General features: G+C 40.3%; 1 protein-coding gene across 14 annotated transcripts in view; it reads left to right on the top strand.

Annotated features, from left to right (window-relative positions):
- The window catches only part of esrrga (estrogen-related receptor gamma a), a 123333-nt gene that overhangs the window by 59727 nt on the left and 47837 nt on the right, over positions 1-15769 (top strand). For 11 of the 14 annotated variants that reach the window (XM_084354280.1, XM_084354279.1, XM_084354285.1 and 8 more), the window contains one exon: positions 12216-12640. The exons of 1 other annotated variant lie outside the window; for it this stretch is intronic. In XM_084354280.1, coding sequence (XP_084210406.1) covers positions 12216-12640 — 425 coding nt within the window. Of the gene's footprint in view, positions 1-4941; positions 5048-12215; positions 12641-15769 lie in introns of those variants that run through there. 2 more of the 14 variants (XM_084354276.1, XM_084354278.1) reach the window with 2 other exon arrangements.

The following is a 15769-nucleotide window of genomic DNA, read 5'->3' as shown; positions in this document are numbered from 1 at the left end:
GAGAAAGGACTGTATTTTCTGCATCTCATTAATAGTTTTTGTATGCATGTGTGTGTTTTCTACTAATTGTTCCTAGTATGTTTTACCCACTGTCCAAAGACAAATATTATATTTTTAAAATAACAATACTTGGATAACCCTTACATACTTGCATACTTTTTACCTGTAGTATCTTTGTTTTGTTACATTTTTACAGTCTCAGAAGGAAGCAGGATTTAACTTCTGGCTCAAGGACTCTTCAGTAGTGCAAATGTGTCGCTGCACAGCGTCTTTAAATCATATCATTTGGTTGAAGGACAGTCACTTTTACCATAACAGTAATCCCCCATGCCATCTGCATGTGCAATAAAACATGAAAAGCTTCAACCAAAGTGAAATTTTTACTTTAAAGTTCTCCAGTGGAAACCAGTTCCAGGTGTGTGTTGATTCAGGCAGGTGAAACCGAACGCTGCCATGGTCCATTTTTAGAACATAAACTGTAAATATGTGACTTGTTTCATGTTAAAACACAGCAAACATGTGACGCATAAAACACACACACTTTCTCTCTCTTCGTATTCTTCTTCCCTCTCTGCCACTTGTCCTCTCCGTCTTTTAATCATTCAAGTTTCTCTCGGTAAGAGATAGAGCCACATGCCCAGATTGCAAGACTGTAATTGTAAGTATGTGTTTTATATACAATTAGCATAACACAGGCGTTAAGGAATATTATATGCAAATGACTATGTGACAAGTGTGCTTTCCTCTATATGTTTAAGTTTTATTATATATTTTCTCACCTGAGCTTGTTGTGACCAAGCACTGATAGATTTGAACTGACATTATTACAAAAGTGCTCAGATAAAACATAACTTATTGTTCTACGTATACTGACATGAGTGAACTGACCTGGCTACCTAAATTAGCATAGTTATCATGCATTCTGTTGTTATGGTTGTTGTTTTATTGCAGCCTATTAGAACACTATTGATTAGCGCATTGTTAGGCTTTCGCAAAGCCCTTCAATTTTAAGTGTGTGTGTGTGTGTGTATATGTGTGTGTGTGTGTGTGTGTGTGTGTGTGTGTGTGTGTGTGTGTGTGTGTGTGTTTGTGTGCGCGTGTATGCCTGTGTGCACTGTAGACTGGGAAGTCTTAGTCCAATAGGATTTCAGGGTTAGTCTGGGTCAAGCCAATTAGAGGTCTGGCAAGCTATTCTCACGCAGACCCATAGCCAATCACCAACAAGAGTGTTACTAGCACAATGTTAGTGTGTGCGTGTGTGTGTGTGTGCTGGCAGACAGTGAAGTCTGGTGATGAGAGGTGTAAAGGTTTGCCAGGGGCTAGGGAGTCACGCCATGGCTTGAGGTCACACATTACATCCGCACACACAGATAGACACACAGAATTGGGGAACATTATTTCCGCTGCATTGGTTCAAGTTTTGGACCAGGTTTAAACAATTGATACTGTAATTACGAATTCAACTGGCAAAACTATGCCAAGCCTCAGATGTGACACCGCAATATTCCCAGTTGGCAGATAATAATAACAATACAAATATCTGCTGAAGTTTACCACTTAGTAATTTATCTTGAGACAACTATTGAAATACAGTGAAACAGCAAAATGGACTTCAGCCATTATTATTTTATTTATTTACACCTGGGCTTGTCCTGCTGTGACATGTCAAAATGTCTTCATTGTAAAAAATGGAATAAAAGAAGAAATTGTGGACTAAATTGTAAAGAGGACGTCACCTCACCTCAACTCACCCTTTCACACAAATATGAATACATACGTGCACTTTTTTCCTCATACACACAGTGGAAGGAGTGTATTTTACACACATGCCGTATAAGACCTCACGACCACTCTCTCCGGGATATCTGACCTCCAACTGTGTTGATGGGATTTAGTCACATGATTAACATACACACTCTCACGCCTACACACACATACACCTGACGCAACTTTGACTTTTGATTGTTATTGAACAGTATTTATATACTATATGTGTGGCCCAAATTTGAAAAACAGTTTAAGATGCATTAAACATTTAATTGTTCTATTTTAATTTTCTGTTGTTATGACTGACCATTGTAATCGCTTTAAAAATCAGCCAGAAACCTAAATTGTTTTTTATGAAAATAAAATGAAAAAAGTTAATGTGCTGTCTTTTCTTCACTCATGAAAACTTATTTGAGTTCTGAAGAAATTCCTGGTTTGTTTTTAGAGATCTGCAGTTTTCATTGGACAGCAACAATATTATTCCTATTTTTATTTAGGCCATCAAACCATGGGAATGTGATTAATGTCAGGCAGCCAGCGTGCGCCTGAACACACACACACACACGCATACACACACATCGCTGTAAACTGAGCCCAATGTAATCATAATGATAAAGCAGATTGCCTTAACACACAGATGGGCCTCCCAACAGCTCTGTGTGTGTATGTGTGTGTGCGTGTGTGTGTGTGTGTGTGTAAGTGTGGACAACGCTGATTGGATTGCAGATTTATAGAAGAGGATTACTGCTGGAGCAGAGAGAGGGAGAGAGAAAGAGGGTTTCAGACACTCACCTCTCATTAACTTCCACCCCCTTCACCTCAGCTTGCCTTATTCTCAGTCATGGATAAACACACACACATACACGCACAGTTAAGATGCTGCGTTGATGCAGCCCCTAATTTTTTCCACACAATGTCAAATTGATGCTTATATATTCATTTTACCATTAAAATGCTGAAGCTGTGTTTAAATCCTTGTAATTTGCAGTTATTGTTTAAAGATGATGAGTTTTTCGGAAAGCAAAGTTTAAAACCCTGTGAAAGCAAAACCAGTTCTGCACAGATGAGCAGCAGTGGACTTCATGTCTTTGGATTATACTGCAATAAAGTCAAATTTTTAGAAATCTACAATATCACACAATGACAAGATCAGATCAATGTGTTCTAGCATTGTCCTAAGTGTATGCAGTGGTGCTAGTTTTTTGTTTTTAATGGAGAAAGTGAATGGGAAGGATTAAAGAGAGGAAAAATAGGAGAAAGATGCTAATGAAATGTCCAAATACACAGATTTGAATTGAGACAGTCTGACATCGACACTGTAGATGAATGAAAGACAATCAAAGACATAAAACAGACGGAAAGAAGCAGGCAGGCCAGAAAGAGACAGAAAGAGAGGCAGAGACAGTGGGCACTCCAGCAAACCTGATTATGACTGGATGTGAATTAGATTCCCTAACAGATGGTCCAGGAGCGAGGCTGTAAGGTGCATCAGCCAGCAGTGAGCGGAGGGAGAGGGGGAGGAAGGAGGACAGGGGGAAAGAGAGGGAAGATCAGGCAGGGAGGCAGAGGGGACGAGTGTCAACAGCAGCTGGTGACAATACAGATCAATTCAGTTCAAAATGTGCAACTGTAAAATGTATTCATGTAGGGTCGGGTTGTGCTTTCAAATGATCCTTTACTTGTTTGGTTAATGTGGGAGGAAATGTTGAGTTTCAAGTTATATTCCATGACATTTCCTTTCTTCTTTTGACCCACAGTAAATCAGTGCATCATACAGTAAAATAAATGAATTGGTTGATTCTCTACCCATCACCACATTTGTATATGTGTCTCACTATGATTAAATGTTTTTCCCGTTCCTCTTAATATGTTATTCATTGAACATTGAATTAAAAGTGAGCAGTGAACTCAGGATTTTGGGACAGATTTTCTCCATTTTTTCAGATTCTGTGCATTATTGTACATACTCTAGCTCTGCGTCTCTCTCTCTCTCCCTGTGATGGATAGGTGTAAATCATCACAATCCTGTAGTGACAGCCCAATTTCCCCAAATCTGATCTGCTTAAAGAATGCCTCTCCTCTCCTCTCCTCTCCTCTCCTCTCCTCTCCTCTCCTCTCCTTTTATCTTTTTCTCCTTTATTCTTTATTCCACTTTTCTCCCTTCATTCTCTCACCCCTTAAGTTTCACACACACTCTCTTCCTCTCTCCTCTCTTTTACGGCGTTGCACTCTCTTTTCCCATTCCCTCCTTGTCTGTTTCCCTCTTCCTCCCCTCCCCTCCCCTCCCTCTGCTTCCCTCCCGTGTCACATTTGAAAGCCCTGTCATATTTACTAGAGTGGAAATCCTCTTTCACCATCTGCTTAATAAAATGTGTTTTTAATCCGATGGGGGATATTTTGTTTTTTTAAACACTTTTTTTTTATTATACTTCTGCGCAATTTCATTTGATACGGCGCCTTGCCCAGGTCTCTATCTGTCTGAGTATGAGAGAGGGAGAGCTGTATGTCTCGCTGTACGGGAATAGTCGATTGTGTATGTGTGCGTGTATGAATGCATGTGTGTCTGCCACAATGGCAAGTGTCGGTAAGTGTTTGGAAGGGCTGTTGCACCCCTAATGCTCAGCGATAACACTGCTAATCCACACACACACACACACACACACACAGAGAAAAGGGAGACGAACACTCACCTTGATCAATGACCTTTCTTTTATAAAGGAACCAGCCTACAATGTATAGCCCTTATACCCCTGCTCAACCATTACCTGCCAATATCATGTGAGTTAGCAGAATGAATGTGTTCATTAGATTTATGGTGCGTATCGTGTCGACTAATAAAATATTTATCTATATGTTGTTTATCAATTCTTAATTTCACATTTAGCACATGCATTGTCTTTTATAAAAGGTTTACCTAAAAAGAGGATGCATTCAGTAATTTCATTGATTTCCATTCCTCAGCCTTTCCAGTAAAAGGCTGGAGGTCACTACAAGTACATGCTATGCAATTTAGTGTACAATTTAGCCTGCCAATTCCCAAAATAGAGCTGAACTAGACATCTAATTTGCAGCAGTTTATGTATTTGATTAGTCAGCAAACAAATACTTGAACCTAGTTGACGTATTAACTGTTAATTGTACTCCTGATGTGCAGGGAGCTGGATGTTTCAGAGGTTTGAAGCACTGTTCTTACAGTAGACAACCACCCTCACAACTATAATGACACACAGCAGATAAAGGAGACAGAAAGAGGGGCAAAGAGAGAGAGACAAAGAGAGAGGTAAGGAGGGAGAGAGAGACAGAGAGAGAGAGAGACATGGTGACAAAGATAGTGCCTGGCAGCAACACACTTATCAGCCACCGCTCTGCGAGAAAATGACCTAAATCATCAAGATTCCCATCTGACACACACACATACACACACACAGGTTTAGCGCTGCACTGCCTTCACGTTTTTGCCCTGAACAAGCTCAACCTCTTCATATCTTTTCACTTAAATAACTACATCAACGCAGTCAGACTCTCAAATCTAATTCATCCTTCATACAGACCAAGGAAGAAAGGAATTCCCTTTAAAATTCCCTTTAAAATTTGTAATATAAACACCTTTCATGAGAAGAGATCAGACTGGAAAAAGAAAAGAGACAACAGCACTGCGTGATGATTGAAGAGATACATTGATATCACCAGACTCAACATGATATTCCTGAATAGTTTGCAGTCTGCAGTTTGGAGAGCACATAATTCTTAATCAATCGTGTTTGGCTGAGCCTGCCCTGTGTGTGCAGTCTCCCACTGTTTATCCATTCACATCTACAGAGTGTGTGTGTGTAAACTTTATAAACCCCAGGATGCATCATAACAGCTTTAGCCCCACTAGTGTGCCCCTGTAAGTCTTACCCAATTCATTTCACACCTGCATATGTGTTTGTGGATACTTGTGCACAGCAAAGGTGTGTGTATGTCTGTGTTTGTTATATTAAAATACCTAGAAGGAGTCACACAGTCACAGACACATACGCTCAGGAATATAGACACACACACTCACACAATTCCTCTCCTCTACCGGTCTTTACAGCCCGACAGCCCATTGGGCAGAATGTGTTTTAGCCATTATCACATTGATTGTATGTAATCAGGGGTTTATTCTGCAGCCAATGAAGTGAATTACAGGTTTCCTGCCCGACTAACACTGTAACAATTGATCTGCTCCCTGGTGTGTGTGTGTGTGTGTGTGTGTGTGTGTGTGTGTGTGTGTGTGTGTGGGGTGGTGTGTGTGACAGGGTGTGGATGCACAAGAACGACAGAGAAGGAATGATAGTGTGTTTGTGTGTGGGAAGTAGAAACAACTAGAGAGACAGAGAGAGAGATTGAGACCCAAAGAGAGGGCGAGAGAGAGCTCAGTAGGAGGCAGAGTGGTTTAGATTGACTGTCGCGGCGTGAGTTTTTATTTCTTATTTTATTCATTTCTCTCTCTGAAAACAACTATAATCATCGACACACTGCGAGTCTATGGAGCCAAGCTCAAACACTCACGCCAGCACACACCAACACTACACAGATTGTTTTCTCTGACCCTAAAACTGTGCACACAACCTGAACAACAACACAAATTGAATTACTACTTACCTAAATTACACACATTTGTATGCATTTTCATGTTTGTGTGTGTGTGTGTGTGATTTTTCAGCTACCAGAAAATAAAAGCAAATGTCTTCTCTCAATAACTAAGGAATGCCGAGTTATGCATCTTGAAAATATAAATAACTATCATTGTATCAGTGTCACTTGTAATGACAGATTTTTAACCAACATATTATTGATTACAAGCAAAAAGTCACCAACAAAAATTTGGTTCAAGACTGAACTCCATACTATAGAACAATGGTTAGAAATTATAAGAGACTTATACTAAGAAAAACGTGACCTATCTGTCCTCAATCTTTTTGTCAGTAAATGGATGAAATGGATGTTTTATGACGCAGTGGATAATGCTTATGGACTAACTGATATATAGCTTCAAAGATACTGTATTTGCGTATGTCCTTCTTCGATAAATAACACTCATAACCATGACTGATTTTGATTTTTTTTAAATTAATTTATTTTGTCCGTTTTTGTTCTCTTTTTCTTTATATCTGGTTGTACAAGGTCAATTTAACACACACAATACCTTGTTCAAGTCCACACTAAATGAATATACAGTTTAAGAAAGAAAAGAAAAGAAAAGAAAATGTCTTCTCACTTTAATTCCTCAATCACAGCAGCGGTAACATTTTCATTTTGATCTAATTTGTGCAGCTAACAAGTCAAGTATACGTGTGTTTATTGTACGTGTGTGTGCACACTCACCAGTGCATGTATCGGACTAACAAGCTGACAAGCAGTTCAACAACCCTCCACAGATAGGAGAGTGCTGAAAAGGGAGTAAAATAGAGAGCGAAATAGAGCAAAGAAATAAAAATAAACAGAGGAGTGTGAGGGCTGAAAAAGCAATTCAGTCTATTGATGAAATCATTCTATTCATTTGACTATGGAAATGTAAATGCATTTTTTGCTGCAATTCCCCTCCTTACTCCATTCTTTAATTCAATGTATTTTCTTTTCTGTATTCCACCCTTCCTTCACTTTCCCAAAGCATTGCTGGTATCATCTAGATAGAATTGTGTGGGGTTTTCTCTCTCTCTCACCCCCCTTTTTTTTCTTTTTGCTTATTGGACTGTGTGTTCTTATCAGCATCGAGAGCACAATGCTTGGTGTGATGGAAAGGTATTAGCCAACCCGTGGTAGCTACATTGTCAGCACTTCTTCCTTCTCTGTCTCTATTGCTACCACTTGTCTTTCCTCTCTCGTCTTATCCTTCTCTACTCATTTTTATTGCCTTTTTCTATGGGAATATGTTTTTTATAAAATATCGTCAGGGCAGTGGGATGCTTCATTCCTTTACACGAACTGAAGTTTGTCAAAGTGTGGTTGAATGCATTTTTTTTTCAGCGTATCATATATTTTGTTAGAATCAATTGAAGCTCTAAATGTTTAGGTCCTCGTTGCACATTTTAATGTATTTTTCTTCTCTTCACATAATAATTATATACTTTCAGGCAGGTTATGTACAAACTGAACAAACTGTTATCTAAACCTCTGATTTGGTAGTGGTAGGTGAATGTTAAAATGACACCCAGACTGTCCTTTTTAAACCTCCACTCAACTCTCAGCAGTGCTCCTCTTCTCTCCTCTCCTCTCCTCTCCTCTCCTCTCCTCTCCTTTCCTCTCCCTGGTCAAGACAAAAACAGTTTGGAGTTGTTTGAGGATCAGTTTTTGTTTATGGCCACCATCTAGCAAGGCATTCGCACAAAGATTGTATGTAATAAAAGAGTGCGAGTGCACACAGAAACACAGACTAAAGGGGCACACAGCGAACAGCACAGAGACGCACAGTGAGGCAGAGAGTAGTTGCTCTAATACGATGATTGTATGTTTGTCCCCGCCAGTTGTCAGGGCGCCGCATCAGCCCACCGCTCTAATGACAGCTTGTCATACTAAAGTGGCCCACCTTCCTTCAAAACACACAGAAGAAAAGATTCTTCTTCTTCTTCCTCTCTGTTTTTCTTCCTTTCTGTTTTTCATTCTATTCTTTCTGTTGCTTTCCCTCCACGTATCCACGTATTTATCTCTCTTTCATGAGTCAGTGTGCCTTCAAAAAGTGGGGAAGATAAAAAAGAAATAAGGACAAAGGAAAAGGGAGAAAATGACAGGGATCGAGGTGGAAATGGAGACAAGGGAAGGTGGTAATCTTTTTGGTGTGTGTGTGTGTGTGTGTGTGTGTGTGTGTGTGTGTGTGTGTGTGTGTGTGTGTGTGTGTGTGTGTGTGTGTGTGTGTGTGTGTGTGTGTTCTTTGCCTCAGTGATGAACAGGTAAATAGGCCTGCTGAATATTTGATGTCTGCAGGAACTAAGCAGCCACTTTTACCCCTTTGAACATATGTAGTTGGTGTCATGAACGCTGTATGTGTGGTCAGTTTTATCATGGACACTAATCCTAATATATAAACATGAAACATTAATTAACTGGTATATATTTCAAAGAGCTGAAAAAACTTTGTGTAACTCCATTAAAATGTCATTTGGGATGAAAGTGCCCATCAGTTAGTTGGCGTTGTTTCTTGTTGGTCATATGAGACTAAAATTAACCTTTAATCTGTCTATTTTGGTACAGTAAGTGTGAAATTACACAGAACATCTAACAGTTCAACAAAAGAAATAATCACTTTTCCTCATGATGTCTAGAAAAATAATGGAAAACCTACATTTTGTTCACGTAATGTGAGGTTTTCCGGGACTTTGCGAAAGAAGAAGCTTCGTACCTATTTCACAATTCATTTAAACAAAGCAAAAATCCCTTTTATGTTACAGTATGGTGCTTTTCCACTGATGCACAAAAATGTACGCAGTATAGTGAAAATGAAATTCAAAACCCCTTTTCTGTAACAAATTTAACAAAACAACTAATACTCCAATCTGATTACTGCTCTTCTTTATGCTTTATTGTAATCATCTCATAACAATCTGCTCACGTCTCATGACCCTTGTGAAAATACTGAAAGAAAAAAGAAAATGCCTTTTTGTATAAATCTCCTTAAACACCTAAAAACATAAAGAATTGATAAAAAAAATGAGACCAAGCCCCTTCCCTCTCTCTCCCCACACTCATCTGAAGAGCAGACAGGCACAATAAGACTGCTCTTTCAGCACTGAGCCGTCGTTACATAGCGCCATAATTATACTGATAACATACATACATAAATGCATTCAACCTCTCGCTCGGCACAGCGCACTGGCTGTGATTTCTTAATCTTCTTTCCTCTTCTCCTCTCCTCTGCACGCATGTCTTCTTTTTTTATTCTTTTTATTCCTCCCCCTGCCATTATTTTTCATTTATAAGCAGGGTGAGCGAGAGAGAGAACATAGAAAAGATGTAAGAGTGGGAGAAAAAGAGATGATAGAGGTAAAGAGAGAAAGACGGAGCAAAGAGGAGGGATGGAAAGGGAGAAGGAAAGAGAGATAAATGAGAATTTGAGAGAGAGAAGGGGAAAAAAGCGCCTGAGATCTTTTGGCACTTAAACTCTTTCACTTAATGGTACTCAGAGGGATTGACGGTCGAAGGGAGGGGGCACAAAAGAGCATAAAGAGTGAAAAAGGAGAGATTAAATCATCACCATCACATCATCTACTTAAATGGGTCTACTCTCTTTTTCTGTCTCCACTGTGTTTTCTCTCCCTCTGCTAGAACATTGGCAACCCTGTGCGATCTTTCATCATACCATCACTGTTTCCCACATTTATATTTATTTCTTCTTGCTTATTCAAGCACCTTATTTGTGTGTGTGTCTCTCTGTCTGTATCCCTGCACTGACTCTATCCCTTTTTACCTGCTTTACTGCTTTAGGACTGCAGCTAACAATTATTTCTTTTAATTGTTTAGTCTGTAGAAAAAATGTGAAAATGCTCATCATAGTTTCCCAGAGCGCAAAGTGATGTCGTCAAACTACTTTGTTTATCCAACCAAAACCAGAAAACCCAAATACTCATCCTTCATCATAAGTGACAAAGAAAACAGCAAATCTTCACATTTAAGAAGCTGGAACCAGCAAATGTTCGTTATTTTTGCTTGAAAATTGATTTAGACGATTAAGCCATTATCAAAATAGTTGGCAACTAATTTTCTTCAATCAATCAATCCACCAATCATCGCAGCTATATCCCCTTTCTTGAATTGTGTCTAAACATTTCTCGCTGTCTTCTTCGTTGCATTCGAAGGCCTACCTTAACGTCAGATAAATGGATTTATAGATACTGGTGAATACCACAAAGCCACGATTAATAGGGTCACTGAATTAGAAGGACCTGCAGGGAGAGAAGGAAAAAATCAGTGGTGGGACTAAAATATATGATGAAAAGGGGGAGGAGAAAGGGCAAAGTATTACAGTACATTATAAATGTCATGTCACTTTATGAAAGGAAAAATGGACTTAAAATAAGCACTGAATTTCTGTTGAAGGGGTTGGCTTTGTCTAATCTTGCTGCTTATCAAGCTACACATTAAAACCAAACAATTCAGACAGATTTCTCTTTCTGTCCGTCAGTCTGCCTACCTGTTTTCCTGTCTACATAGATTCCCTCCACCCTTCCCTCTCCCAACCAGCCCTCCATTCTCCGTCAGGCGCTGTCTGTGTTTTATGGGTCCCTGTAGAACAGGGATCTTTTACAGGCCGACTGGACTTTAGAAGCCCCTCGTTTAGCAGCATCCTGCCTTAATTAAAAACCCCTTTTGTGCTTTCTGCCTTTAACAATGAAACGAGAGGGAAGGGAGGGGGGGCAGGGTTAGAGGAATAGAGAGTGGTAATGCAAACAGGAAGAGAAAGAGAGTGGAAAGAGATAGAGTAAGAGAGAGTGAGAGAGAGATGGCAGTGAAAAGGAAGTGATAGGGAGACAGGCAGATAGATAGTAAGGTAGACAAAGGGAGGGATAGAGAGATATGGACAGAGAGAAGATAGCTGTTAATTACAACTGCCATTAACAAGACACCAGTCAGTCTCCTCAGGGAGAGGAAGGAGAAGAAGCAGAAGAGGATAGAGGGAGAAAGGGATAGAGGAAGGGAGAGACGGCAGAGAAGAACAAGAGCTGAGGAGAGGAATACTGTAGTACTTAGGAACTGATTAGTAGTTTGTTTTGGGTTTTTTTAACACAGTTTTGTGTTGCTTGGCTTCCCCTAGCTTCTTCAACTGTTCATCTGTCAGTAAGTGCATGAAGAAGACCACGTATGAATCTGTGTCTGTACGTGTTTATGTGAGCATCATGTATGTGTGCGGCTGTCTTTGGGATGATTGAACAGCAGAGAGGCTGCTTACTGATTACCTTCATGTAGAACAAGCTGCTATTGACTGGAGAGTGACGGATGACCGTCGGCCCTCGAGCATGTGTATGTGTTTGTGTGACTGTGTGCGGCTATAGATGCTCCTCTGCTACTCTCTATTAAACGTTTCCCCTAATGAACCACAATCTGTTTACTTTTTTTATTTAAGGTACTACTTACTACCTTTTATTACTTTGTCCCTTGTTTCTCTCTCTATCATTTCTTTCCAGAAAAGAATAACAAATGTGATGGATGGATTGTATGTGTGTACATGTGTTTGTGTCAGGCTCAGTGAAAAACCATAAATCCATCATAGAAAGTGACAGTGAGGAAATACAACAATGTCAGAACAAATGATTTCTATAATTGGACTTGAACATTGCCTCAATTGTTTGCTTTTTCTTTTTCTTGAGCTCTGACTTTCATCTCTTTTCTTTAACCATATCCAATATTTATCTACACATGACATTTTCTTGTAATACTTTCTTCCTCTTCTTCTTCTTCTTCCTCTGTATGTTCCTGTCTTACTCCTGCAGGCTTCTCTGCAGAATGTCCAGTAAGGAGCGTCACCTTGAGTCCAACTGTCCGTCCTCTTATATAAAGACTGAGCCGTCTAGTCCTGCCTCCCTGACTGACAGCCTAAACCATCACTCCCCTGGTGGCTCCAGTGACGCCTCAGGCTCCTATTCGTCTACGATGAACGGTCACCCCAACGGCTTAGACTCCCCGAGCCTTTACGGCTCCAACACAGGACCCCTGGGACCTGCAGGTGGCCCCGTATCAAAGCGTTACGAGGACTGTTCGTCAACTATTGGGGAAGATTCACAGATTAAGTGCGAGTACATGTTGAATTCGATGCCCAAGAGGCTGTGTCTGGTGTGCGGGGACATTGCGTCAGGGTACCACTATGGAGTGGCATCCTGTGAGGCCTGCAAGGCCTTCTTCAAACGCACCATTCAAGGTTGGCTCCCATTTTTAATATCTGTCTATAATTATCTCTCCTTGTATGTCTATCTAAATTTTTGTCCTTATGTCTGTCTTGTATGTGGTCTACCATCACAGGTTTGCTTCACAACCTAACCCTAACCCAGGCACAATCTTCCAGAGAAATATTGTACACATTGCACCTGAAATATAAACTGTTTTGTTTTGTTTTTTCTTTTCGCTTTTCATTTTAAATTAAATGCAGACACACATAGCGTGCACTCGGTCACACATGCACATACACCTGAGCCATTATACTAGATCCAGGACATATGATAAAAGCCCCAGGCCAGATGTGAACCCAGATTTTTATATGGTGCATGTATCCTCCTCTGTCTGCTAAGTGAGCCACCAGGACACCCACCGCAGTCTATTTTTTCCTCTGTCCTTCACCATTTCTCTTCCTGTCATGCATACACATACACACACTCACATATAAGCATCCAATCAGGTCCTTGCATACACACCAATTCTGAGACACGCCCCCCTTTCACCCTCAACCTTGACCTCTTCTTCATCAACAGCAAAGAGTAATTTCCAGGTGGTGTTTGCTTTCCCAGATCTAGCTGCTTATGCTTCACAGGAAGAGTGTTTGCTATAAGCCTGTTGTCTAGGAGATAATGTAGTGTCAGAGGGAGGTCGGAGGTTATGTCTGGGGGTCAGGAGTTCAGGTTAGGGGGTAGAGGAGAGAAGGGATATAAGTAATCCACATGATGAGAAGAGTTCCAGGAATTAGGCTCAGTAATCCTTTGCTCGTCTCTTGTTACAGCTAGAAGTAGTCCAGGAAGTGCACAGGTATTTAGTCTGTCCTCTACAGTTTGTGGGCATTCAATTCATATTCAACGTCTCAGCTTGATCACCATTATGTCCTTCATATAAACAGAGCAAAGGTCAGTCAGTCTTACCGATGGCCAAGTCTGTCATTTGTTCATTAATCTACCTTATTCAATGATAACACAAACATCCTAGTTTCACAAAACTTACTTAACAAATATGGCACAATCTACAACTTTAATGATACATTCTTTGGATTTTAGGGTGGTTTTAATGTTTCTTTCCAAAGCAAGCAAACCTGAAGAAGATGGGTACTAAACTGTTTAACTCTAAAGCTGGTGATATTACATACTTTTATGAGTGCAAACAATTTGTCTGACAGGACCAAAACTAACAATGTATTAATCGGTCTCTCAATACTTTTTGACTCCATGTCAGTGGCTCTCAGCCCCAAGTCTATTTATTCCTACTGAAGACATCAATCTTTAAAAACAAGTCAAGAATATAGATACTTTGATTTATGCTTTTATGATACAGTGTATATTATTAATGATTACAGACACTTTTTTGATGCATTAGCAGGATGTTATATGTACTGTAGCGTTGACTCAATCTAATAGTTTTTTGAGGAACAGTGTAGCTCTGTGGCAGTGACATTGACTTGGCTTTCATAGGATTTGTTGACAAGACGAAAAATATGTAATAGCACCTCACCCTTTAACCATAGGTCTTCGAAGCACTTTTAGGTATGGGAAATAAGGGGAAAGTCACTGAATCTGGTATTAGGGCCACAGGGGTGTTTGGACCTAGTCAGACAGTCAGTTAGCAACTGATAAACCTTTAAAGACTTTGTGTTTGAGTACTAACTAATAACTATTAGGCCCCATCAGTCAGCAGGACAGCCCTCTTGTCAGTCAGTATGCCACTGCAAAAACCAAGTCAGCCAGCCAGCCTTCATCGATCCTTTGAGTCAGTCAGTCAGTCAGTCATATCAGACAGGATTCATCTATCTGCCTTTCCATCCATCCACCTATCTGTCGCTGCTTTCTTTTGCCTCCGATAAGCAGCTTTCCCAGTAAAGCCCCAGAGAGAGATAGAGAGAGGGGGGGGGCAGGGAGATGTGGGGGGGGGTCGAAGTCTTACATCCACTACTGTAGATGGTCACCACTACCTAGAGATGACCTGTATGTGTTTATTATGGGATGAGATCAGGACACAGTGCAATCCTGACAAAGAGATTGGAGCGCACACATGCAGAGATAAAGGCAGAAACACACACAAACACAAACTCATAGAAGCACATTCACACGTGGACACCAACACACATGAATAGACAGTCACACACATGGCTTTGTAATCACTCTATATATAGGTTTAACCCTTAATTCATGTCTTATAGTTGACAAACTCCACAAGTCTCATTTCATTTTGGGGGCTTGTCAAAGGTTACATAGGTGAGGATACAGTAGCAGATTAAATAAAAAACATATAGATATGATGCCATGTTGACAATAGAGCCTCTTCAGAGTGTGACCTTGAATAGATTTAAAGCAATTCTATGTCCACCTCCACCTTTCACTCCCTCATATTCACTCTATTTGTAATCCTCGCTTCTCCTGTAGTTGACATGTTGCAGATCAGTAAGGCTGAAGTTCGAGGTTACAGGTCAGGGCAAAACTAGTTACCAGATTGTCACGAAAGGCTGTCATGCAATAGGATAGAAGGCCATATTGGAACTGGAGCCACCAGAAGGATAACAAATCATAGCCATTGTTTTGCATTCCTGTTCAAAATAACAAAATTTCCTGGATTTTCACTGAGAAATTTGCTAATAGTCTAAAAACACTAAACTTACAGTACCAATTTCCCAAGCTTGAATGGTCACAACTTGAATATAACAAGAAAATCTGTCAATGTCTGGCCATTTTATAAACAAATTTCATCAATGTCTATGCTACAGTACTACTGTTAATGTTTGTTTGGATGCAGACTGAGCGGTCTTGGATCCACTGGAACAAATGGGTCATGACATTATCTTTGGCTACCATTCGAGCCAAACCCATCCACAGATATTGTGGATGTGTGCATTACCCTGTGTGTCTGTGTGTGGGCTTGTGTTCAGCCATGTAAATGAGTGCAGGTTTGTGTGTATGTCTGTGCACGCGTGTGTTGGTGTGTGTATCTTGGCTGGAAAGCAGGGCCAGCCTCAGATGGGCAGCGGCAGACATATTGGTATGTTTCAACCCATTAGCCAATAAAACCGCAGGTAATCACCAAAAAAACACCTCCAGCTGGACAGGGAGGAGAGCATGGGGTGGGAGAGCGGAGGAGA

This window comes from Pagrus pagrus (genome assembly GCF_965226575.1).
Source record: "Pagrus pagrus genome assembly, chromosome: 1".
In the NCBI taxonomy this organism is placed as follows: Eukaryota; Metazoa; Chordata; class Actinopteri; order Spariformes; family Sparidae; genus Pagrus; species Pagrus pagrus.
This window is presented reverse-complemented; position numbering and strand designations above follow the sequence as displayed.